This window comes from Eleginops maclovinus, chromosome 10 (assembly GCF_036324505.1).
Source record: "Eleginops maclovinus isolate JMC-PN-2008 ecotype Puerto Natales chromosome 10, JC_Emac_rtc_rv5, whole genome shotgun sequence".
Taxonomy (NCBI): Eukaryota; Metazoa; Chordata; class Actinopteri; order Perciformes; family Eleginopidae; genus Eleginops; species Eleginops maclovinus.
The window spans coordinates 18,536,177-18,559,787 of NC_086358.1; the positions used below are offsets into that span (position 1 = coordinate 18,536,177).

At 38.8% G+C, this 23,611-nt stretch overlaps 1 protein-coding gene and 2 long non-coding RNA genes across 4 annotated transcripts; 1 reads left to right on the plus strand and 2 right to left on the minus strand.

Annotated features, from left to right (window-relative positions):
• Positions 1–247: 247 nt before the first annotated feature.
• LOC134871004 (uncharacterized) lies at positions 248–1,334 on the minus strand. Its single transcript, XR_010166627.1, has 2 exons — positions 1,091–1,334; positions 248–738 (listed from the first exon to the last, which is right to left on the minus strand). It is a non-coding gene; the product is annotated as an uncharacterized LOC134871004 (long non-coding RNA).
• Positions 1,335–10,160: 8,826 nt separating this feature from the next.
• On the minus strand, positions 10,161–11,438 carry LOC134870437 (uncharacterized). The gene is made up of 2 exons (XR_010166561.1): positions 10,903–11,438; positions 10,161–10,629 (listed from the first exon to the last, which is right to left on the minus strand). It is a non-coding gene; the product is annotated as an uncharacterized LOC134870437 (long non-coding RNA).
• A 5,160-nt stretch (positions 11,439–16,598) lies between these two features.
• LOC134871005 (ectonucleotide pyrophosphatase/phosphodiesterase family member 7-like) lies at positions 16,599–22,847 on the plus strand. Of its 2 annotated transcripts, none has more exons than XM_063893587.1 (6): positions 16,599–16,909; positions 18,050–18,195; positions 18,264–18,896; positions 19,156–19,390; positions 21,540–21,695; positions 21,809–22,847. In XM_063893587.1, the coding sequence occupies exons 1-5, from the start codon at positions 16,660–16,662 to the stop codon at positions 21,659–21,661; spliced, it is 1,386 nt and encodes a 461-aa protein (XP_063749657.1). In that variant the 5' UTR covers positions 16,599–16,659; the 3' UTR covers positions 21,662–21,695; positions 21,809–22,847. The 2 variants fall into 2 exon arrangements, with proteins under 2 accessions (XP_063749657.1, XP_063749656.1); XM_063893586.1 differs by having other exon boundaries at positions 21,540–21,657.
• Positions 22,848–23,611: the final 764 nt, after the last annotated feature.

Here is a 23,611-nt window from a genome sequence, read left to right on the forward strand (position 1 = left end):
CTTGACGCCTGAATTTAAATGCAATTATGTTAAAAAATTTATTTTATGTGTTTTTGCTTTCAAGCAGATGCTAAATTAAGTGGAGATTATTAATTTCAATTTAGCACATAGAATAGATATAATTTTGGGTATGATGCAAATTAGCGACAACAGGCATTAATGGATAAAATAGTAATTTGGGGTATGATGCAAATTAGCGACAACAGGCATTAATGGATCAAATAGTAATTAAAACACATTTCCCATCTCAGGCATGTAATTCATTTTATTGATGCCAACATATAATTTAAATTAAAATAGTATTAATTTCATGACAATATGTCAACAGACATGCAAAACTCATGACAATGACAACAAAACAACAATAAAAAAACAGCATGTAGAACTGTGTGTAATAGAGAGAGAGAGTGTGTGTGTGTGTGTGTGTGTGTGTGTGTGTGTGTGTGTGTGTGTGTGTGTGTGTGTGTGTGAGAGAGAGAACGAGAAAGAGAAAACACTTAGAGAGAACAAAGGATGTGCCGAGCTGTCTTACTCATGAACTCAGCTGTCAAAAACTCATGACATCATTAACCATTCATTATAACAATGAAAACAATAACAATAACAAGAACAAAACAGCTAAGGTTGTAGTAGGTGCTCTCGCAGCAGTAGCTGCAGAACTGGTGCTAGGGACCGCATCAGAGTCTCCATCAGTGCTGCCACTGTCATCACTGCTGCTGCTGCTGCTGCTTTCATCACCTGGTGTAAAAAAAAAAAGTCACTATTGAAAAGAGCAGACATTTTTATTTATGATTTATGAGTACAGTTGTAAGACAGAAAAGTTCTTTGAAAACAGCTTTCCATACTTCGAGGTCAAGCTAAATGAAAGAAATAAAAGGTCACTATTGAATGCAGACATCTGTATTTACATAATACAAAACATGTACTCATTGTAACCAATGTAGACAATATGGCCGAATGTAGCGAATTCGCGACACACAGAATCACTTCAAATAACTTCAGAAATATCTGTCAAAACTATTCTATTCTGCTTCGTTAGCTGCACAAACAAACAATAAACAGCAAAATATTTTTTTTTTCAATAACTTACCTCAAATAGGACCGTATATTTCGTATTGCTTTCTCCACTCGTTAGCGTCTAACCGGATATGCCCGCCTTCGTCGACCGGGTGTAAGTTCCCACTCTTTGACCGGTCCTACGAGAAACTAGTGCTTGCAAAACGTTCCTAGGTCCGTATCGAAGAGACATGAACCGGCATTGGGGGAACACATGCACGATCTCGGCTGCATTTTTAATAGAAGCGGTTTGAGGCGAATTCGCGACAATAGGCGTTAAGGGGTTAGTATGTAACTCTACGCGTCCTTAATATTAGCTATATGCTATCTGAAGCTAAAAACAACATCCGGTAATACTACCGGAATTGGACAAATATGATCCGTCCAGAAACAGTGAATTATCTTTTAATGTTCCGCTCCAATGTATTGATTATTTCTAACAAATATGCAAATATACACCAGGAGCGAGACAACACTATCAGAAAGGTAAGTAACATGTACACATTCATTTCACATCAGTATAAACCAGTGGCGGGCCGTGCATTTCACACCTAGGCCTTCAGTGATATCCTCCTACCTGAATTATTCCACCTCTTAATGCCATCATTATGACGCCATGGCTCTAGAAACTATACATTTAGACAGAAACGCAGTATAACCGGGCGTTGCATCACCTTAACATAGTCAAGTACAACAGAGTTATATTAATATTTCCGAAGCATTTATAATCAATACATCAGCATTTACAGTTAACTTAATTAATCAGATTATCTGACAAACCGCTCCTTGACACCTGTGTCTGTCACATAACGCAGGACAAGTGCCAGCTGTGCTACATTACCCACATCTGACGTCTCGTCCACCATAACAGCGACAAAGGGTGCTTTGTTAATCTCCATTTTGATCTCTTCTCCCATCACTTCAGCAATAGCATAAATCAGGTCGTTTTGTATTTTGCCTGACGTCCCAGTAAACATGTTGTTTGTGTACAGGTGGTAATGCAAATCTGTGTTGTTCTCAGCAAGAAAAGAAAGAAGCTCCACGTAGTTTCCTCTGTTTCTGGACTCGGCGCTTTCATCGTGTCCCCTAAATGAAAGTTCCTGTTTACCCAAAAACAGGACACAATCAATCAGTCTTTCAATATTTCCCTATTTTTGTTCACCCTTTCGTTGTGGAGCTCCGTTTCCCTGCGCACTTGTTCGTTGAGCTGTAGATCCACTCGGGTGTCCCCAAAGGTTTTCAAAAGCACCAGTGCTTCCAAGTGCCCAGCTGTGCTTTGGTGTCTCGTTGCTGCCTTGGTTAGACAACTCAAGTTTGCAAATTTAGTGTGGCTCCAAACACCAAATCGATCAGTTGCAAATACCAGGCATTCCCGGCAGTACAATTTGCAGTGCCTCTCGGAGGCTGTGAGCCAGGGGTACCGCTCGTAGTTTCCCTGCTGTGCTAGGCTCGCTAGCGTTGGAGTTGGTCGTTCCCTTTTCAAGATGTGTAGCTTTACTTGAAAAGTTCGTTTTGAAAATGGCGTTGTAATTATATCTTCTACCAAATAGATCTCTTCTCCTCCTTCAGCCATTGTGTGTTGAAAAAAATAGCTTGTAGAAATCTACACAAATTAGCTCGCTCAAGTTCTAGTTCTGTTTGCTAGCTTTGCCCATAGACTGTATGGCTCTGCCTACTGCCTAGCTCTGCCTCTCAATAGTGCGTATCCAATCAGAAGATGTGCACGTGCTAACGTTAGCGTACGCCTGCTAGCTGGCCCGTTGTCGCCACCTCGAAATCTGATTGGTTAACGCCACAGTTTTGTTTGCGTTCACTTTAAGCTACAGGCGCCCGCACTGTTGATTCTGAAGGCCTAAGGGCAGATTTCTTTGACCCTAGCAACACATTATGGCTGAAATATGATTGGATAAAAGCTCTAACATAAAGGCCAGCCCTCCAAATCTCGTTCTGAGGCTGGAAGCAGCGCAGCCAAGACGAACGCTATAAAATGAAGAGAATAGACTATGGGGAATATTTTAATACGTATTTGTGGAAAAAATATATCAAAATTTAATTTATATTCTGATGATGTTTAGGCCAGCAGAGAAGGCCTTGCTGGCCCTGACGGCCCACCACTGGTATAAACACAACTTACATCGTCAGTGACTGCCGCACCGTTGTAAACATGTCGAGTGGTGACCGTGAGGAAAGGAAGAGGAACTGCATAAACCGTCTTCAAAATAAAACGCCCACCTCAAAATAAAGGCATGAATATATAAACATTTCTAACTTGAGGAATTCAGAACATAACATATAGATTCTGCACATGCATTTAAAAGCAAACTACTATTCTTCTACTGATTAAATTAACATTAAATGAAGACCTGTTGCGGTAATGATACATAGGTTTCAGAAATGAGGTTGATGATTTTGGTAATGATAATACGTTTGCTAAGACTGAGGTATGGTTAAAAACATTTTCAAACTTAATGTAGAAAATAAATGAGATAGTACTGGCACAATCATGGATTCAAGTTCAATCAATTTACTTTTGCAGTGCTTCAAAAGCACATAACATATAGGCTAAAAACAGAGAACATAAAAACAACACAGACACAAACATTAGAACAGGGCTAAGCAGGGTAACATTATAACGCAAAAAACACAAACAATTGTACCACTGCACTGAAAAGTTACAGACCATCTAGGGAAAATACCACATTCTGATTTGTGACGTGGGGGTACATTAATTCTTAACAACCATGCTAACAAGAACAGATGTGTAGAATTTGCGCACAGCTAAAATATCAAACAAGTATAAATGCACATACCATACTATGCACACCATACACTTCTAATTCATGGAAGTAGTCCAGTTCATTTGTGGGCAGGTACTAATTCCCCCCCAAAGTTGATTGTGAATTATTACTAGGATATTGCACTAGTAGAAAATCAGTTCACCGCACTCCAGGGCTTAAATGGCCCTACACTTCATGCTAATGAGAACAACTTGGAGGTAGGGTGCATGTGGCCGTTGTATGGCGGTAACCATCACAGTCTAGTCCTATCAACACCCCAATGCCTCCTGCTACACTCTCTATCCCCCTTCCAATTGCAGTGTTTTTACACATGCTTGTTTGTGTACTTTGCCCAGATCTCAGGCAACACACAGAAGTGTCGAGCTGAGGATGTGGCTCTGGGATGATGGCTTTTATGTCGTCAAAGTACTACCAGACTTTTTCTCCCTCACATCTGATGGATGGAATGAAATATTTGTTTGCGCCAACACAACTGATATTGTCGACCTCGTGTTGTTAATTGACAATCTGTGTGATGGCGCCAGGGAACAGTTCTCCATCATACTGTACAAGGACCAACTTCCAAAACTGACTCAGCATTCTTCTCTGACTCCACATTGTTTTGGACTGAAGCATCCACAGGCAAAATCACAGAAGCAGGACACTTCTTGGGTGTGGATAAAGCCTGGTTTTGTCGGTGTCAGCTGATGAATTTTCATCGTCCCAGGTACTGCCTTCAGGTACAGCGGTACTAATTCCCCTCTTGTTTTGATGTCCTCCTCTGTTATTTTGAAGAGCCTCACTGATGAATTAATTTTCAGCTGGTCAAAGAGAGTCTCGGCATCTGGTATGCTGGTACCATAGGACACGATTCTACCAGCCAGATTTTTCAGGGCACCATCCACTCCATCAGGAGCACCCTTTCCATGGGATGCCTCCGTGAAATTCCAGGTGACAAGCTCAAATCCTTGCATGAATGGCACTGTTGAGGCTAGGTAGAAGTTGCTTCTGTTTCGATATTGAGATGTCGGCCCATCCGAGATGAAGTGGATGTTCCTGGCATCTAGATGCTCCTCTCTTATGCTCTTCAGTACTGGGTCAAGGTGAGCCCATGTGGCTGGGGCGTCGTGCTGAAGACAGGCTGACGTTTTTATTGTGGTGTATTAAATCTGGTGATATACAAAGGTAGATACTCTCTGAGGTCATAGGTTGGGTAAGACGAATTGGGAAAAACAACATCTGGCATACGTCAGGGGGCCCCTATAGACGGACCTATGTCACCTTAGGGGGGCACACATTGTTAATGATTACCTCAGGTGAGCACACACTTACTTTGGATGTGTACACATATTTTCTTCTATAAATGGCATGCACAGAGATAGTTCTGGGGGACTTCCGCAATTGGCTCTGGGAACCTCGTATTGCCCGTGTAGGTGTATGATACTATGCTGTTGTAATAAACCTTATTATTTACAAGCTGGTGTCTCCGGAGACTTCTTCATCATCTTCACAAACATCGCTACAAGATATACATCAGTATCAAAGACAGAACAAGGGAAATCGACATTTGTGATGCTGTGTGTCGCAGTCTTGATGCATACAATGTGAACCTGTCGTCTCTGGTCGGTGTCACAACAGATGGAGCACCGGCAATGGTCGGGAGAAAGACAGGTGCTGTGTCGCTGCTCTCTGAGTAAGTGGTCAACAAAGGAGGTGAGAAACTAATCAAATACCTCTGTGTAATACACCAAGAAGCCCTAGCTGTTCAGACGCTTGGAATGAAACATGTCATGGACATAGTGGTCAGTTCATGGAGTCAAAAGGACAAGATGTGGCAGCGTAAAGTGACACTAAATGGCTCTGTGACCTAGCGTTCCTTGGTGATCTGAATACTTGTCTCAGCGATCTTAATCTGAAGCTGCAGGGCCATGGGAAGCTCATTTCCACACTATTTGACAATGTCAAAGCTTTCCAGCGAAAACTTGAACTGCTGCAGGGACAGCTCAAACAGGGAGATCTCACCCATTTTCCTGCCTGCAAGTCGCTCGTAGATGACAGACACAGATGGGCGCAACGTTTTACGTCACCTGCGTTCAGGAAAGAACCATAACCTTATAAAAAAACTCAGAGAGGAATTCGACCACCGATGCTCCGACTTCAGGGACCACGAGAAGGCATTCAACCTTTTCCAAAATCCTTTCTCATGCGTCCCTGAGGAAGAGCCTGCAGAAAATGCAGTTTGAGCTCATCGACCTGCAGGAGAGCTCCGAGGCCAGAGCAGCATATCGTGACAAGAATCTCATCGAGTTCTATAAAGAACTTTCCCCATCCACAAGTTTTGTCAGGTTTAGCCTCATTTATTAATTAAATGTGTTTATTGCACATTACTGGATGTGGATCAATAAATGTAAACTGTGGCGATGCAACCTGTTCATTAAAATGATTATAAATGGGATTTTTTTTCATTTTTTTTTTCTTTGGCGGCCCTCAGGTCAATGTTGGGTTCCTAAATTGGCCCTCAGCTAGCAAAACTTTGAGAACCCCTGCTATAGACTATAGTGTATATGCTAATTACTCTTACTGTAACCTCTCCAACTCCTAACCTCTCTCTTTCCTTCCTTCTGTACTCTTCCAGCAGTTCTGGGTTATTGTAAACTTTTTCTCTGAATTTTGCCAGCCTAGCCTTCGCTAAAGCTCTCTTTTTGTCACTTGCTGGCTGTCTGCAATGAAACACGATATAAAGCAAAATATCAACAGTTAGTAAATAACATTTACATTAATAGTTAATAATATACATTTAAAATATAGCCTGTATGATTAAATTCTCATTACCGAAACAGAAGTTCTCTCTACCGCAACTGGCCTTAAACTGCAGCAGTACATGAGAATGGTGTTTCGGAGGATGAGGAAAATTAGCATGTTTTGCTAACATTAGCCTATCCATGATGACCAAGCACATTTTTACTCAATGTACATAATTAGACATTAATGAAGTATATTTTCATTGAAAATTTGAAATCTAACATTTTTTCTAAATGTGGAAAACTGCCTGTATCAGTAATGATAATCAATACTGTCGTGTACCCAGTCTGACAAGAGAATGTTAAACTTTATCTGGAGAAATATCAAGAGATCTGCTTACCTTGTAGCCATCTTGAAGGTACTTGCAGATGTTTTGCTTCATTCAAAATCAAACTTTATTTAAAATGTTCTGTGTGTACGCAAACGGTCCTTCAAAAATGTTGCAGAGGGTGAGAACATCAGTCATGGATGCTTCATTTTTCCACTTTTTTTTCCATTATTGTTATACATAAATATTTGGTTAATAATTGTTCTGTCATATGAAAACATCTAGTAGAACATCCATTTATTTTTTTCAGAATATTTTCATTTTACTGTTTAAATTACAACATAACATACATTCAGACAGCTGGACGCATTGCTGTAGTGAGGATTTCAGCAGAAAATTCAATAAAATACAAAAATAATTTCTTCCTATATTAAAATGACTATTTGTGCAAGGTAGAACACATTATTATCTCTATTATGTGGGAGGGTGTGTGTATCTCATTCGGGGAAATACACATGGGAATGTTCTTCATGTTTATCGGCACATATTTTTCATTTTTCTTTGTTACATTTTACTTTGGCTCAACAGTCAACTCCGCTATAATGCTTCCAGATTATTCAACATTGCAGCATGTTGTCTGATCTTCAGTTTACCTCCTGGAATGTAAGGGGTTTAAATAAGTTTGTCAAGTGGAAGCAAGTCATGAGTAGAATCAAACAACTTAAGGCTGAGATAGTCTTTCTCCAAGAGACCCACTTGACTCCTGATGATGTAGTTAGAGTTAGGAAAAGATGGCCAGGTCGTGTCTTTTCAGCTTCATTCAGTTCACACTCTCGTGGGGTGATAACTGATACATAATTATGTGCCTTTTCATCTTATTGGTGTCAATGAGGATAGGCTTGGAAGATACCTCATTATTCAGTGTGAAATTTATCTCGGTAAAGCTGAATCTATTCAACCTGTATGGGCCCAATGATGATAATCCATCATTTTTCAGACACATGTTCTTAACCTTGGCTGAACTGCCTGGTAGTTACATTATAGGTGGAGATTTAAATTGTGCTCTCCAACCTGAAATAGACAGATCCACAGGGACTGATGCCTCTCATAATCAAACCAGAAGGGAGTTGTTGCAATTTATTAATGAGTCATTTCAATTTATTTAATTGATGTGTGGAGAAGGGATCATCCTGGTCAGTTGACTTGTTCTTGCTACTCAAGGACATGTCAGACATTCTCTAGAATTGACTACTTCTTAGTTTCTGTCACTTTGATACCTACAATTTCACATGGCTGGTATGATAGCATAATAACTTCAGATCATGCCTCAGTTTCATTTATAATGGGTTTGCCCAAAGCTTTTGTCATTTCCCCTAGATGGCGTCTTCAGTCCTTTTGGCTTAAAGACCCAGAATTCATACAATATATTGGGGCACAAATTGACTATTATTTTGAAAATAATGGCAATGAGACGTCTGCTGCTATACGATGGGACGAATTTAAAGCCTTTTTGGGAGGTCAGATGATTAGCTTCACTAGCTTTAAATGTAAGTCTTGGAGATTGGAGATGGAACAATTAGAAAAAAGGATGATGTTGTGTCTCGTCAAAAATGTTAGTCTTGTCAAGTTTCTTGTTTGGGTCATCATGCCTCAGGTCTATGAATCCGTGTATCATTCGTTCATTTGTTTTTCCGATTTCAAAACCAAAACCAGAAATCGGATAACGGTTCGTTTTCTCGTTTTTCCGATTTCAATACCAAAACCAGAAATCGGATAACGGTTCGTTTTCTCGTTTTTCCGATTTCAAAACCAAAACCAGAAATCGGATTACGGTTCGTTTTCTCGTTTTTCGTTTTCTCGTTTTTTCGATTATGCACCCCCAAACGGAAAATGGAAAATGAAACATTCGGATAACAAATGAACGAATGATACACGGATTCTTGCGCAGGGCTGGCAGGGCTCGTTTGGTTGTCAGGGAAACCAAACAATCGCGAGCCACAGGGTAAAAGATCATCGGTGCCTACTGTATGAAGCAGCTTGTAACATGGGGGTTTTGAGCATTTGATCTAAATAAATACGTCATATGTTTAATCCTTACTTTAGCAATCTCCATCGTAGCCTATTCGCGTAGGTCTGCCATTGTTATGTGCATTGTTGTTGTTGGCTGATATCAGGCTAGCTTACTATGAAAAACCCATGAAAGTCCATATAGGCATACAAGAGTAGACCTAGGAAATCACCTTATCACCACTGTTGGGCAAGTTACTCAAAAACTGTAAAGCAGCCTACTGATCAGGCCTACCCAATAGGCATAGGCCTACTGTCTTTTCAACCCTTACACTACCATAGGCCTATTACTATTTAAAATGTAGGCCTAAGGCATTACTTTTGCATTACTTAAGTAACTTTAACAGACTAAAAAAATTGCAGGTTCAGGAATAGCTTTCTGACCCACCACACTGAACACCATTAAAATCCAGGTTACAGTAAAACGTATTGTAACTTAAGTTACTAGCATTGTAACTAGTATATATTACAGTTCCCCCCTCTGCAATGCCTTACATTAGTTACAGGAAATAAATAAATAATGCATTACAGTAATTAAATACTTTTGTAATGCTTTATTCCCAACACTGCTTATCACGTGGGTGATATCAACAAAATACAACAATACGATAAGATAGATAAATAAACTTTATTGTCCGTTAAGAAAGCTTTCTGCTGAGGAGTTCTTGTAGTTGGTGGTAGTAGATTGAATCTCCTGTCTGGTGGGAGTTGATGAAGGGGATGAGAGGGTCCTCTATCATAAATCTTAATTCTTATGGTAGTCAGCGTAGAGAAGCTTAAGCAGGAGTGATGTCATAGACTGCAGAGAATAATGTTGAGGAATAAAGATGAAGTCTTGGAGAACTGTGGCCTATCCAATGGAACTTGAAGGACACTGTCCGGTGGGATAACAAAGTAAGACTCTTCGGAAACAGACGCAAGAGAAGCAGATCCCAAATCAGGAACATCACATTGCTGTGGAAGAAGACAGAAAAAAACCAGGTATGAGTATATGGGTGGTTGACGTGAACTCAAATCCAAAGTGAAAAAAATAATAATTCAAAAATATATGTCCAATGACATATAATTATATTCCCTTATATGTGAATAATTCAAAACTGAATGTGTCCATTTCTAATTCTTCATATATTTAGCATATTATTCACTTTTTGGTGTGGTAGTCCTAAAATGTGTCCACCGGTGCAATGACATAAAGAATGCCATTATTTAATTCAGAGAATGTTGGACAGGTAAGATAGATAAGCACAAGGCATATTAGTTTGTCCCAATTATATTTCCACATCAAACATACCCCCAACAAATTCAGAATTATGTTATTTATATACTATAAGATGTACACATAGAGACTTAACCCAAATGTCTGGGTTACATTCATTATAATTTGTATAAAACTCAAGGAATCTTCATTTCATCCTTAAAGCTGCATAGTGATGATATCATTGTTATACTATCCAACACTTTTTACATACATTTTTCATTAAAATACCTTTTCCCCTCACAATTCAATTTGTCGCACCACAGGACATTTTGTTGCACCGTTGGACAACAGAATACTAGTATGCCTATGTTGTGTACAGTCAAATTTATTATTTCACCCACTTTCACCCCCACAGATGACAGGTACCCTGTCATAAATTTCCGTCCGTACGTTGGACCGGTCTATGGACAGTAAATAAACACACAACTAAACAAACAAACAAATACCCTAATAATAAAGTCATAAAGGATTACAAGTGTGTAGCCTAGCCTACATTCAATTATTAGGCCGAGGCTAGGCTATTTCGGCTACGGTTTAGCCCAGACGGCAAAATATGTTTGGCCCGATCTATTTCCTATCTGGGGCTCATCTGGCCCTGAATCGTTTTCGGTATTCATAAGGCTATGGCAATAATATTCAAACAAATGCCTAGTTCTAGATCTAGGCTTACTCACCTTTTGAATAGATGTCAGGACAGCTTCTTCCAGCTCTTGGTCTGTGATGTGCCCCTTCCGTCTCAGCCCAACGTCGCCACAGAATCTCCTCACCGACATCTCCGAGGACCCCTTAATTCCCATACTCTTCAATGTCTCAGACATTTCGGCGTGAGTTTTCCCCGACAGAAAGAGTTGATTTATCATCTCGTAGTGAGACTCCAAATTAGCCATGTTTCCTTACAGATCAGTTGTGGCATGAGTCAGTTGTTGGCTCGCGATCGGTTTCCCTGACAACTAACATTCCCAGGATTTGTTATCCGAATGTTTCATTTTCCATTTTCCGTTTGGGGGTGCATAATCGAAAAAACGAGAAAACGAAAAACGAGAAAACGAACCGTAATCCGATTTCTGGTTTTGGTTTTGAAATCGGAAAAACGAGAAAACGAACCGTTATCCGATTTCTGGTTTTGGTATTGAAATCGGAAAAACGAGAAAACGAACCGTTATCCGATTTCTGGTTTTGGTTTTGAAATCGGAAAAACAAATGAACGAATGATACACGGATTTCTATGGTTGGTCATGTTTTATGTTTTGTTTAGTCATTTTTGTCTTGTCTCCCACTTCCTGTTTTATTTTGGTACTCACCTTCTGTGTCTCGTTCCAGGTCTCTTGACTCCCTGTCACTGCCCTCGTCAGCCCCGCCCCTGATTGTTTCCACCTGTTCCCTGTTACCTCATGTTTAAATAGTCCTGTCTCCCCCTGTCTTGTGCCAGTTCGTCTTGTCCTGTCTGTGGATCAGTAACCAGCGTACCAGCATTTTGTTTATTAATCCTCCATGTGAGCGTCTTGAGTTCTTGTTTTTTTCGTGCATTTTTTGGAAATAAAGTATCTCCTGGGGTTGCGCATTTGAGTCCTACAGCATTGTGTTTAAAGTTCGTGACAGATAAAGGTCATTGAAGCAGATCATTTTAAATCCCCCTCCCAAGACTTATTTAAAGAACTTAATGAGCAAAGAGCCAAGTATAATGTTTTGTCAATAAACAAAGTAGCCAAAAGTCTGATGAAACTAAAGCAATCTTACTATGAGCGAGGTGAAAAACCCAGTAGGCTCTTAGCCTGGTGTATTAAGCAGGCTGAAGCTGAAAGAGCAATAAATACAATTAAAACTGAGGAAGGTTTAGAGACCAGTGACCCGCAGGACATCAATAAGACTTTCTTAAATGTCTATCAAACTTTATATTACACAGATTATTCAGCAGCAGCTATACAAAAACAAAAATAATTTTTGGATTCTTTAAATTTTGCAACCCGAAGGAGGACACCGTGGTGTCTCTTAGAGTCTGACCTGGATGCTGAGGAACTGTCTATAGCCAGCATGATAGGGGGAAAAACCCCTGGACCTGATAGAATTCCTATTGAAATATGTAAAACCTTTAAAGATAAATTAATACCTCCTCTACTTGAGATGTATCATGAGTTGTTAGACAGCAGTTCCCTCCCCCCTTCTCTTAATATGGCAGTGATCACACTCTTGTTAAAACCAGGGAAACCATCTACCCTATGTGGATCTTACAGACCAACCTCACTTCTTAATAATGATCTTAAAATTCTTTGTAAGGTATTGATAAGACGACTAGAAATACTTCTACCAAGGATGGTGCACTCTGACCAGAACGGCTTTGTCCAGGGAAGACAAGGCTTTCACAATATTCGAAGAGTGCTTAATGTAATCTTTGAGAAATGTGGGTGTAAGGACACTGCCATTCTGTCATTAGATGCCGAAAAGGCTTTTGACAGAGTGGAGTGGGAATATCTATTTGGTGTTCTACAAAGATTTGGTATAAAGGGGAAATTCCTGAGCTGGATTAGACTTCTTTATGCTGATACACAGGCTGTAGTTTTAACCAATGGATTGACTTTTCAGCCTTTCCAGTTACAGCGAAGAACGAGGCAAGGCTGTCCCTTGTCTCCATTGTTGTGAACCCTAGCTATTGAACCACTGGCTATGGCAATTCGTAAGAATACCAACTTAGAAGGCATAAGGATTGGAGACTTAGAACATCGTATAGCTCTGTGTGCCGATGATGTGATTTTGTTCTGTTCTAATTTGAAACATACTTTACCCACATTGCTCGATCTGATAGGGTCTTTTGGTGTTTTTGCAGGTTACAAGATTAATGATTCTAAATCTGTGATAATGTTTATGAATGAAAACGAGACAAAAAACCCTCCAATTCGCACTCCTTTTCTGGTCTCATCATAAGGTTTTACTTATCTAGGTATTGAGATTTCTCCTATTATTGATAAAATTGTTCCCAATAACTATAATCCCATGTTAGTTAAAGTCAGCTTGTGAACAGATGGACAAAACTTCCCATCTCTATGATTGGACGTGTGAATGTTCTGAAGATGTCAATATTAACTACGTTTTTGTATCTTTTCCAATCCATTCCACTGTCCCCTCCACCATCATGTTTTCGATTAGTCAAATAGCTTTTCTCAAACTTCATATGGAACAACAGGCGTCCTAGGCTCAGGCTGTCACTGTTGTATCTACCATACGATAGAGGCAGATTACAGTTACCAAATCTGGAGTGGTATTACTGGGCAGCTAAAATCAGAGCAGGGATGTTTTATTTTGAAAAATGTTATCCTCCATTCTGGGTCTCAATAGAATCACACCTAATTATTATGCCCCTAAATGTATATATATACTCTGCAAATAAGAACAAACTACTCAAACAGACAAAAAATCCCTTTCTTAAAAATACTTTTTTTTATATGACTTGGTCCAATGTGTATGCATATTTGGGAGAGTCTCCCGGATTATCACAGTTTTCCCCTATTTTCGGTAATGATGACTTCCAACCTGCTAGAGCAGACTCAGGGTTCAGAATCTGGGCATCGCAGGGTATAGCTAAGATATCTGACCTCTATAATGATAGCTCTATTCTAATGTCATTTGAAGAACTTTAGTCCAAATATGCAATTCCTTCAAAACATTTATTTACATATTTGCAACTGAGAAGCTTTATCCTGAGCAGACAATGTAACAGCCTGAAACTGCCTCCTCTTTCCACTTTACAAAAATGTGCACTGAATGTTTTGTACTCCAGGGGGCAGGTTTCTTTATTGTATAACCTCTTTGTAAGTAAATCTACAAAATCATCACATAACATCTTACAAGCTTGGAAGACAGACTTGCAGGAGAATATAACAGAGGAAGCGTGTAGTTTAGCTCAAACACAAACCATAAACGCCAACTCTAAACTACTACAATACAAATGGTTAAGTACACTGTATGTTACCCCAGCCAAGCTGCACCGTTTTAACCTCAATATTCCCGACACTTGTTTTAAATGTAAGCATCAAAAAGGGTCTTTATTTCACTGCATGTGGGAATGCCCACAAATACTAGCCTTCTGGAAGAAAGTGTTAGAGACTGTTAGTTGAGTAATTGGCGAAGAGGTGCTCCTTAACCCCGAAATATGTTGATTGCATATTTATCCAGAAGAATTTGCCACCTCTAAAAGCGTGAGATCTTTATTGAATACTGTTTTTTGGAGGCTAAACGTTGTATAGCCGGTGTATTGAAAACAGAAACAACTTGTGTCATAGCACAATGACTGAAGGGAATATGCTTGTACTTGGCTCTGTAGAAGATAAGTTACACAACAAAAAACAAGCTACACAAGTTTTGGAAGATCTGGAGTATTTTCTGTTATTTTCTTGAAAATAATAATATTGATATAGGTGGCTGGAAAGATGAAGGACTGTGAACACTTTTTTTTATAATACTTTACCTTAACTGCTCATTTCCTGTACGTGTATTGCAGTGATGAATGGGCATATGTCAGTGTGGTATATACCATACTGTGCAATTATGTACATGGGGTGCTGGTTCAGATCCGTCAGTTGGATCATTGGTTGAACACCACTGCCACTCTACTGTATGTCCTGAATACCTTTTTTGTTAGTTTGCTTTTGTATGTGCCTTGGGGTTGTGTTGTTGTGTGTTTGTAAAATGAACAAAATGCTTTTAATAAATAAATATTTAGAAAAACAAATGTTGAGAATATTTGTGTGGATGTGTAACTTTATGTGTCTGTAGTGTGTCTGCATCAGTCACACATTGACTATTATATAAATTCTTGATGCTACACGGACAAAATGTAAGTATTTCAGATCTAAAATACATTGGTACTATACTATTTCAAATTAGTAAGTACCAACATTTTGTTTTCATTCTAACTAATAAAGGTTATGGACCTTGTACAGGAGCACTAATGACTACAGCCTTACTCTCAAGTAAGTAAACATAAACAACCAATACATTTCCAAATCAGGAAAGTGACCCTCGGACAGGCGTAGGTGAACAGAACAGGGTGCATTTACTCCTCTATTTTTTTTTTTACACATGGCTGGATTAAAAGATAAGCAAAGCAGCCAGCCGCCCTGCAGCCTCAGACCCCCAGGGGTCCCTAAAGCTGTGTCAGTGGTTTTTGGTAATATGATTAATTGGAAAAATGTACATGGGAGTCTGCATCACTTACTGCAGGTGCAATATTCTCTTTGTCCCGCACATCATGTTATTTAGTGAAACCTGTCTCATTGAGAGTCCTTGTACAAAAAATAATATTAAAAAACAGTCAGATTATACTCACATGAGCAATTTTGTAAGTCCATTCAATGTACAATCTAAATATGTATTTATATATTATTAAAATACGCAATATTTCATGATTTGTTTTTAGTGTGTCCTTCTTTTTCATGTATAGTGTCTAAAGTGTTTATTTATTAATGCATTTGACTTGTTTTTTGTCTTTTATGTCTTAAATATGTTGTATGTTGCATTGTTGAAGCAGCGTGGGAGTTCAGATTTTCAATACAAACATTTTGAAATTATTGCTATTGTGTTTCTGTGAATCTTAAATCCTCTTTTTTATTTTATTTTAAATCTTTATTTATTGGCTTTTTCACACGTAACAAAGTTAAAGGAGAAAATGCAGTGGTCAAATAAAAGAGCTGTAAAATAAGTAACAAAAAGAAGACCTGATGATGAAAATAATAACAAAGTAAAAATACCCTTAAAGTAAGTCAAATGAAATACAAAATGACATTTAAGACAGAAACGGAAAAACCCTAAAACTAACACTCCCACCCCTACCCCCAGACAGGAACAAATTGGGCAGCTACACTTGCCTAAGCAAATGCATTTGTATTTCTCATAAACACGTCCTCAGCCCACAATAGTTTGTGGAATGGAATATTGAATCTTAACCTGACATACAAAAATATGAGGGGTTGTTTAAAGTCGTTTCCTGAAGGGTCCCATGTTCATCTTGCTATGGTACTAGTCCAAAGTACAGTAAATGGTCCATGAAGAGTTATTAAAGGCTATTTTTGTAAACGTTTCATCCTGTCCAGACCAGATGAACTGAACCTCAGGTCTGAGAGCAAATTTAAATCAGGCTGAGTGAAGCAGTTTTGTGCACTTGATCCATTGTAGTGACCCTCTGCTGTGTTCTGGAGTCATAAACCTACAACCCAAGACAGTAAATGTTGATTTGATTTCTTTATGAGTTGATAAGATAAGATGGTGTATCTTATGGGTGGAGTACTTCTTTTGTCTGATTTGCTTCAGATCAGGTGCTCAGGTAATAGAACCATATATATTCCAATGTGCAAAACCGTTTGTAAACAGATCACAGAGAAAAGGTCAAAAAGGCAGGCACTGTCAGGCAGGTAACCAGAAGTGTGTGTGCGTCCTCTGTAATGCTGTTGCTCTGCGTCGCTGTGCTCGGCCTCACCGGCAGCTCTCTGTCTGCTGCCGTCCCACCGCGAGCTGCTGCGGGATCCAGAAACAAGCTGCTGCTCATCTCCTTTGACGGATTCCGCTGGGACTATGATCAGGACGTGGACACCCCGAAGCTGGATAAGATGGCCAGGGACGGGGTGAGGGCAGAATACGTCACCCCACCCTTCCTCACCATCACCAGCCCAGCACACTTCACCCTGCTCACAGGTATTCTGAAAATCATCTCAAACTATTAACCTTGATAAGATGTTTAATTTAAAATTTCAGAACATATTAACAATAAAATGCATTAGAGATCATCGGTACGAAAATGAAATTAGAGAACAAGAAGCTGTTATATTATTTATTAAATATTTACAAGTTTAAATGTACAACTTCTGTTCCTCCATAAAACATTCAGACAGAGATGCTGTTGTTTCCCAGCTGTATTTTTAGAAAAAATAGATTCCAAAGACTCATGGTTCAGATCATCAGGAATCTGCATGTGTACAGCCTGTTTTACGTAATTGAGTCTTCAGGAAAATGTGGATTCAAGATATTGGTAAGTCATTATTTAATTTGTTTAAAATACAGTGAAGAAGATATGGGGAGTTATATGCACCTTACAATTTGTCAGAGAATTCATGTTAAAACAAGCTTTACACTGCAAGACTGACTTTGGAAGGGGATCTTTAGGGTATTAAAGGATGACAACTTCAAATGTAACATGCTTGGTTGTATCAGACTGTAGTCAATTTATGTGATGCTATGTATAGCATCACATAAATTGTCAAATATTGAAACAAAAATCCATTGCAAGCAACTGCAGTGACTTGTGGTATATATATAGACCACATACATATATACAGTTTGATATACTGTTTAAATCCAAACTATGAGGAAAACCCTTTATATTTTGAAATGCTACAATGAAATGAAAAGTATTGGATGTATATGTTCACTCTCTGATCATGTTGGCATGTTTTTACCAGGTCTGTTCTAAATATATCTGCATCAATTCATTTTAAATAATACATGTTTTGCCATTTGCTGTTACAATAACACAATCAAAGTCAGGGGATCAAAATAAGATCCTTTCGGGACCATACAATTCTGCCAAAAATGTAATGGTTATCCAAAAGATGTTTTTCAAGATGTTTTGTTTGTTTGGACCAAAGTAGTAACCAATGTTGCTACTGTAAACAATTTCATGGTTGCTAAAAGTATTTTTGATCTGAATAGATTTGCAAATTCATAAGTGCAGCAAGATTTTACACAGTACCCTCATATAAATGGATAATCTAATAGGAATTTTAATGTTCTTTAGCCAGGCTTGATCTCTTCACCTGGCTTTCCTCTTTTCAACAGGACGTTATATTGAGAACCACGGAGTAATCCACAACATGTGGTTCAACACTACCACTCAGGAGAAGAAGCAATACTACCAAACTCAGTTTGTTGATTCCTACTGGGACAACGGCAGCTTACCCATCTGGATAACAGCACAGAGACAGGTAGTTCAGTACACTACTTGTTTCATGGCTGTGATATCTTCGGGTAACTGTGTTTTATTTTCTTCCAGGGTCTAAAAGCAGGTTCTCTGCATTTCCCTGGAACAGCAGCCACCTACAGAAGGGAGACTGTGGAAGTTAGACAAGTGGAACCTTTTCTCTATGATCATTCAAATGAGACCGATTGGAGGCGGAACATTGACAAGGTGATTGGAGAATGGTTCCACCAACAGGATCTGGACTTTGTCTCCTTGTACTTCGGAGAGCCAGATTTGGTTGGGCACAAATATGGACCAAATTCCCCAGAACGCCGTGAAATGGTCAAGCAAGTAGACCGTACCGTGGGCTACCTCCGGGACAAAATCCAAGAGCATGGCCTTACTGACCGGCTCAACATTATCATCACTGCAGACCACGGGATGACTACAGTTCTACGAGGTGGAACCGTTGAAGAGATCATCCTCTCTAAGATCCCTGGATTCAGCTTCAAGGATATCAAGTTCCATCTGGTGGATTATGGTCCTGCTGGGATGCTGCTTCCTAAAGAGGGGATGCTGGAGAAGGTCTACCAGGCTCTGAAAGGAAGCCACCCTCACCTTCATGTGTATAAAAAGGAGGAGATGCCAGCTAGATTGCACTACGGTAACCATCCTCGACTCCTGCCCATCATCCTCTTTGCTGATCCCGGATATGTTATCAATGGGGTAAGAGAGCTGAGAAACTATTCGCTGTCATTAGAGATGTCTTGTGCATTTAAAGGCCTACTGCCACAGCTGGAACCATCATGGTGTCAATCGTGTTAATAGCAATTCTTTAATCAACTTCAAGGTTGAAAAGCTTTGTAGGAACTCAAGGAATTAATCATTTAGAATAAACCATTAGCTTATTTGAGTTTAATTCCTCATTTCAGATAGTAAGAATATCAAAATGTACCATCTAATGCTCTTGTTTCTCTCCATACAGTTTTTCCCTGTGCAGTTCCACAAAGGAGAACATGGATTTGACAATCAAGTGTTGGACATGAAGCCTTTTTTCAGGGTGGTGGGACCTGATTTCAAGAAAAACCTGGTGGTCCCGCCATTTGAGACGGTCAACGTGTACCCACTGATGTGCCATCTACTGGGGATAAACCCAGAAGTTAACGATGGGCACCTGGACAATACCAAAGACATGCTGGCCCCCAAAAAAATCAAACGCGGTAAGAAACGCTGTGGTTTGACATTCCAGATGCTACAATTACTTTTTGGTTTATCGCAATACACACTTACAGATGCACGATTGTGTCACGTTTGCTGCAGACATTCACGCCATCAAACATAAAAAAATGTAACTGAGGACTTTTCGTCAGTGATCATTTTGAAAGAGCAGAGGCCACTACCCCATTGGTTGGCCAAAAAACTAAAACAGCATGTTTCTCTTAGCATCAACAAAATAACGAAACAGTGCTACATCATTGAGATAGTCAATGGAAAACACTGCACTCTAGCATCAGCTTGGAGTGTCATGCTAATTGTGTAGCAAATTACAAGTCAATTCAGTTAGAAAAGAGGTAGATCTGTCAGAGATAGTTCAATGAACTGACCATTCATTCGAAATAATAATACAGGTAGAAACAAGTTTTGCTTATTAACTGGGCTCATGAGGAATTTGAGCTGCAACAAAGATCTCTTCTCAGGACAAGCACATACCGGACAAAAAGGTAGAGTAGCTTAATATTTTGGAAAAACCTGAAGGCTTTCTGTCATTTTGACTGATTATAACACTGAGAGCGATGTACATAACTCAAAGTCATTTAGAGCATCAGACAGGAGCAGGCTATGTAATGGAACAGCTTGGTTCAAGATGGGCAAACTCTTATACCAAAGAAACAATATGGTGTACATCTTTTTGTTAATAATGAGGGAAACTGTTTTTTTAGAGGACAAGAGGTGTTTTAAACATTATATCAGGTTTGTTACAATGTGTTACAGTTACTATGACAATGAAAAATCCATTCAGTAATAAGGTTGGTCTCTGTTTTGTGTTTCCGCACACATCATTGCAGTTTGAGATAGAGTTGGCTTGTCTTCCATCCAAGGCAACACTGGTCAAAAATTGTATGAAAGCCATGTTATACCACCTGCCTCCTTATCTATGTTCTCTCCTGACTCCAAAAGGAGTTGCCTTTTGCTTTAACACAGTCAGAATCAGTTTGTAATTTCTCCAACCTTTAGTTTTTTGCACCCTCATCTTGGTGCGAGACCTTAAATCAGATTACTTTATAAGCATGGAAGATAATAAAATAATGACTAAGGACTATCTGATCTCTTATTTCCCTTGTCGCAAAATTATGGAATGTGCTGTTCAGTGTGGCAGTAAGTAGGCCTGGTCACTGGTTTGGGAATTGGATGGTTGCCGGTTTAAGTCCCCAAACGGAGCAAGTAAAAAGTGTGGACTGGAATGAGAGGGGCCAGTTCACCACCTGTGCGCCCTTGAGCAGAACAGTGGACCCCCACACTGCTCCCTGGGCATTGTAAATATGAATTGCACTTGGTGGCGAAAGGATCACAGGTCTTTAAAAGATATTGATCCCATAAAATCTACACATAATAACTTTAAGTAACATAAACTGATAAGAAATAGATGATAGCCATATGATGGACTTTTGACTTGACACTGTAAATCATAACCAATCAGATTAAGATAGCAGATAGAGCAGCTTTGTACTATACAACACACGATAAGCTACAGATGAATAAGAGATCCTAATGGCATCATGATACCCATTTTCTGACTATGTTGACCTTGTCTTGGCATTATCATGCAGATGTAATGTTTTTTTGTTAGTAAATTCAAATGTTGTATTACATACAGCATGGAAGATTTTTTTTTTTACAACAAATCTTGAAAGCCTAACCCTTTTCACACTTTTTTGACATTCATAGAACAAACACAAACAGAGAAGAATTTCCTCCTCTCTGCACACAACTACTGAAGGCAACACACAGCTTCTGAAAGTGCCAAATCCAGATCAATAAATATGTGAAAGAGACAAGTAGTGACGATTCCAATGGCACCAATCTCATGTTTTAGTGCAAACTGTTCCCTCCTGGTCTTCAAACAAATAAGAACTGATAAAATCAGTCAAATTACAAATTGCACGACAAATGAAGGTGAACTTGTTTATTTACGGGGACTGAGAATTAAATTCAATTCATAGTTCAATCATGATGGTGAACCTGTTCATTTTAATCTGTGATAACTGAACTTTGAGCTAGCTCTCTTGCACAACACCTTGTCTGTGTTTTAGTCTGTTTCTTCAGGATGGTTAACTATAAAACATTTCTGCCCTCTGTCTCCACATCCAGGACTGAATGACCTGTCTCCAGTGGTTGTCGGTATAACTGCAGTGACTGTTTTTCTGGTAGTGGTGTTCATAATGACCACTTCCTATGCTGGGTGCAAAAGGAACCAAGCAGAAAGCCGGTAACATGCTGTAATCATCTTATGGAATCCATTTTAATGTACTTGTTGCTCTCTCCTGGCCAGGTCCCCCTTATTTGTTTCTCTAATACATCAATGCATATTCAACATGTCTCTCACTTCACCTCTCTGTGGTCTTTTCTGTCTTTCTCAGTTTCAACATGGACCGTACATCTGGGGACTTTGGTGAAGAAAAGACAGACATCAAGCAAAGCAGTTTTTAAAAATATCCAAAATTCTTCTTATTCAATCCATATCCTCCCATTAATGACAGATACAAAATGATGGTACAGAAGCACTAAATATTACCATGTCCATGGAACGAATGACATGTACGTGATCTGATGGACGAACTTTTGACCATTTTTTCATGACTGACAAAATATGGCAAATCTATCCCAAGATTGTGACTGTGTATATTTTCATTAAGATCACAACACATTTTCAGATTTGAAATACAGAGACATTTTTAAGTGTAGCCTTTTGAGCGCTTTGCCGTCGACTATCATTCATTGTGATGGCTTTATCCTTTTTGTTGTATCAACTTTGCAAAAAGCTAGTTAACACCTTATATAAAAAGCTGAGTAATACAATGGTAGATTTGTGTAGTTCTTATTTTATCCTTTTATTAATACAGGAAATGACCTTAAAATCCTATAATACTGCTGGTGATACATTTGTATTTATTATAAACTTGTTGGGCCTTAAACATCTATTACTGTGGATACCACCATTATAACATGTCGAACAAAGGTTCAAGAAACCCAATAAAACTCTGTAAACAATGTGAAATGTTGACTCTATTTTAATTTAAAAGTAACATTCATATTTCTCCTTTTGATTATTATAGTGTTGAAAACAAAGCACCTCGGTAAGTTAGGGTATAACTTGTAAAACGCTTAATAAGCACCGTAACTTTCATGATCTGTGAACGGCCAAATGTTGTGTCACGGTAAACGTTGCTGCAAGGCATTGTTGGACAGCATTTTCTCCTTTCCTTTAAAATAGGAAGGTCCAGTGTTTCCTAAACTCAATGGAGATTATAAAGGAAGTTTCAAAGCTCCGTTCCTATCATCGAGAGAATCCGAGCAGCTCTTATCATTGCTGCCACTTGGGTATTTCTGGGTCATTTCTCTCCGTTAGGAGCCTAGAAACTAAGCTAAACTGCAACCTTTGAACTATCCTCTGTTGATTGGGAGAGCATTATTCTACATTGAGTATGGCAAAGACATGACCCCACTGTCTTGTCCAAAATATTATCCTTCTTTAATATTTACCTCATTATTATTCTGTGTTTGCTTTCAAAAGATACCATATTATTACTGCTTTATGACAGAGCTGTAAATAAAAGAGAACATTAAAAAACATTGCATCAGCAAATCTTCTTGGTATTAGTTTTCCTTAGGTGACAAACAGGAAATACAGTTTAAAGTGGAAGCTGTCAACATCCCATTGATTTAGGGTTTAATAAACCATTTACTTTGTCCTCTATTGGAACCAATATGGTAACATATTTTCACATTAGTTGAATTCAGCTACACATGAATTAGAACCTTTGCTATGCCAAATCATTTTTGTGTTTCATACATATTTATTCAAACTCTATTCAATAACAGAGAGACTTATAGCGAAAAGTGCCAAATATTGGAGTCAATAACTGTAATGCATTTTTGTGGGTGTACTGTTTGGCTGTCTGCAATGTTGCTTGGTGTGCAACAGTGAGCATAAAATGTGGTGATGAAAAATACAAACGTTGTTTTAATAGAAAACCTCTACGTTAGGGGGAAAAAAAGCAGGTGAAGAATAACTTAAGCTTGTAATGAATTTTCTGAATAACTGTAGATAAAATGTTATAATAAGTATATATAAATAAAGCTTTATTATTATTATTATTATTATAATTATTTATTTTATTATTTTTTTCGTTTTAAGTCAAAAAAGTAATAAATCCAACCAA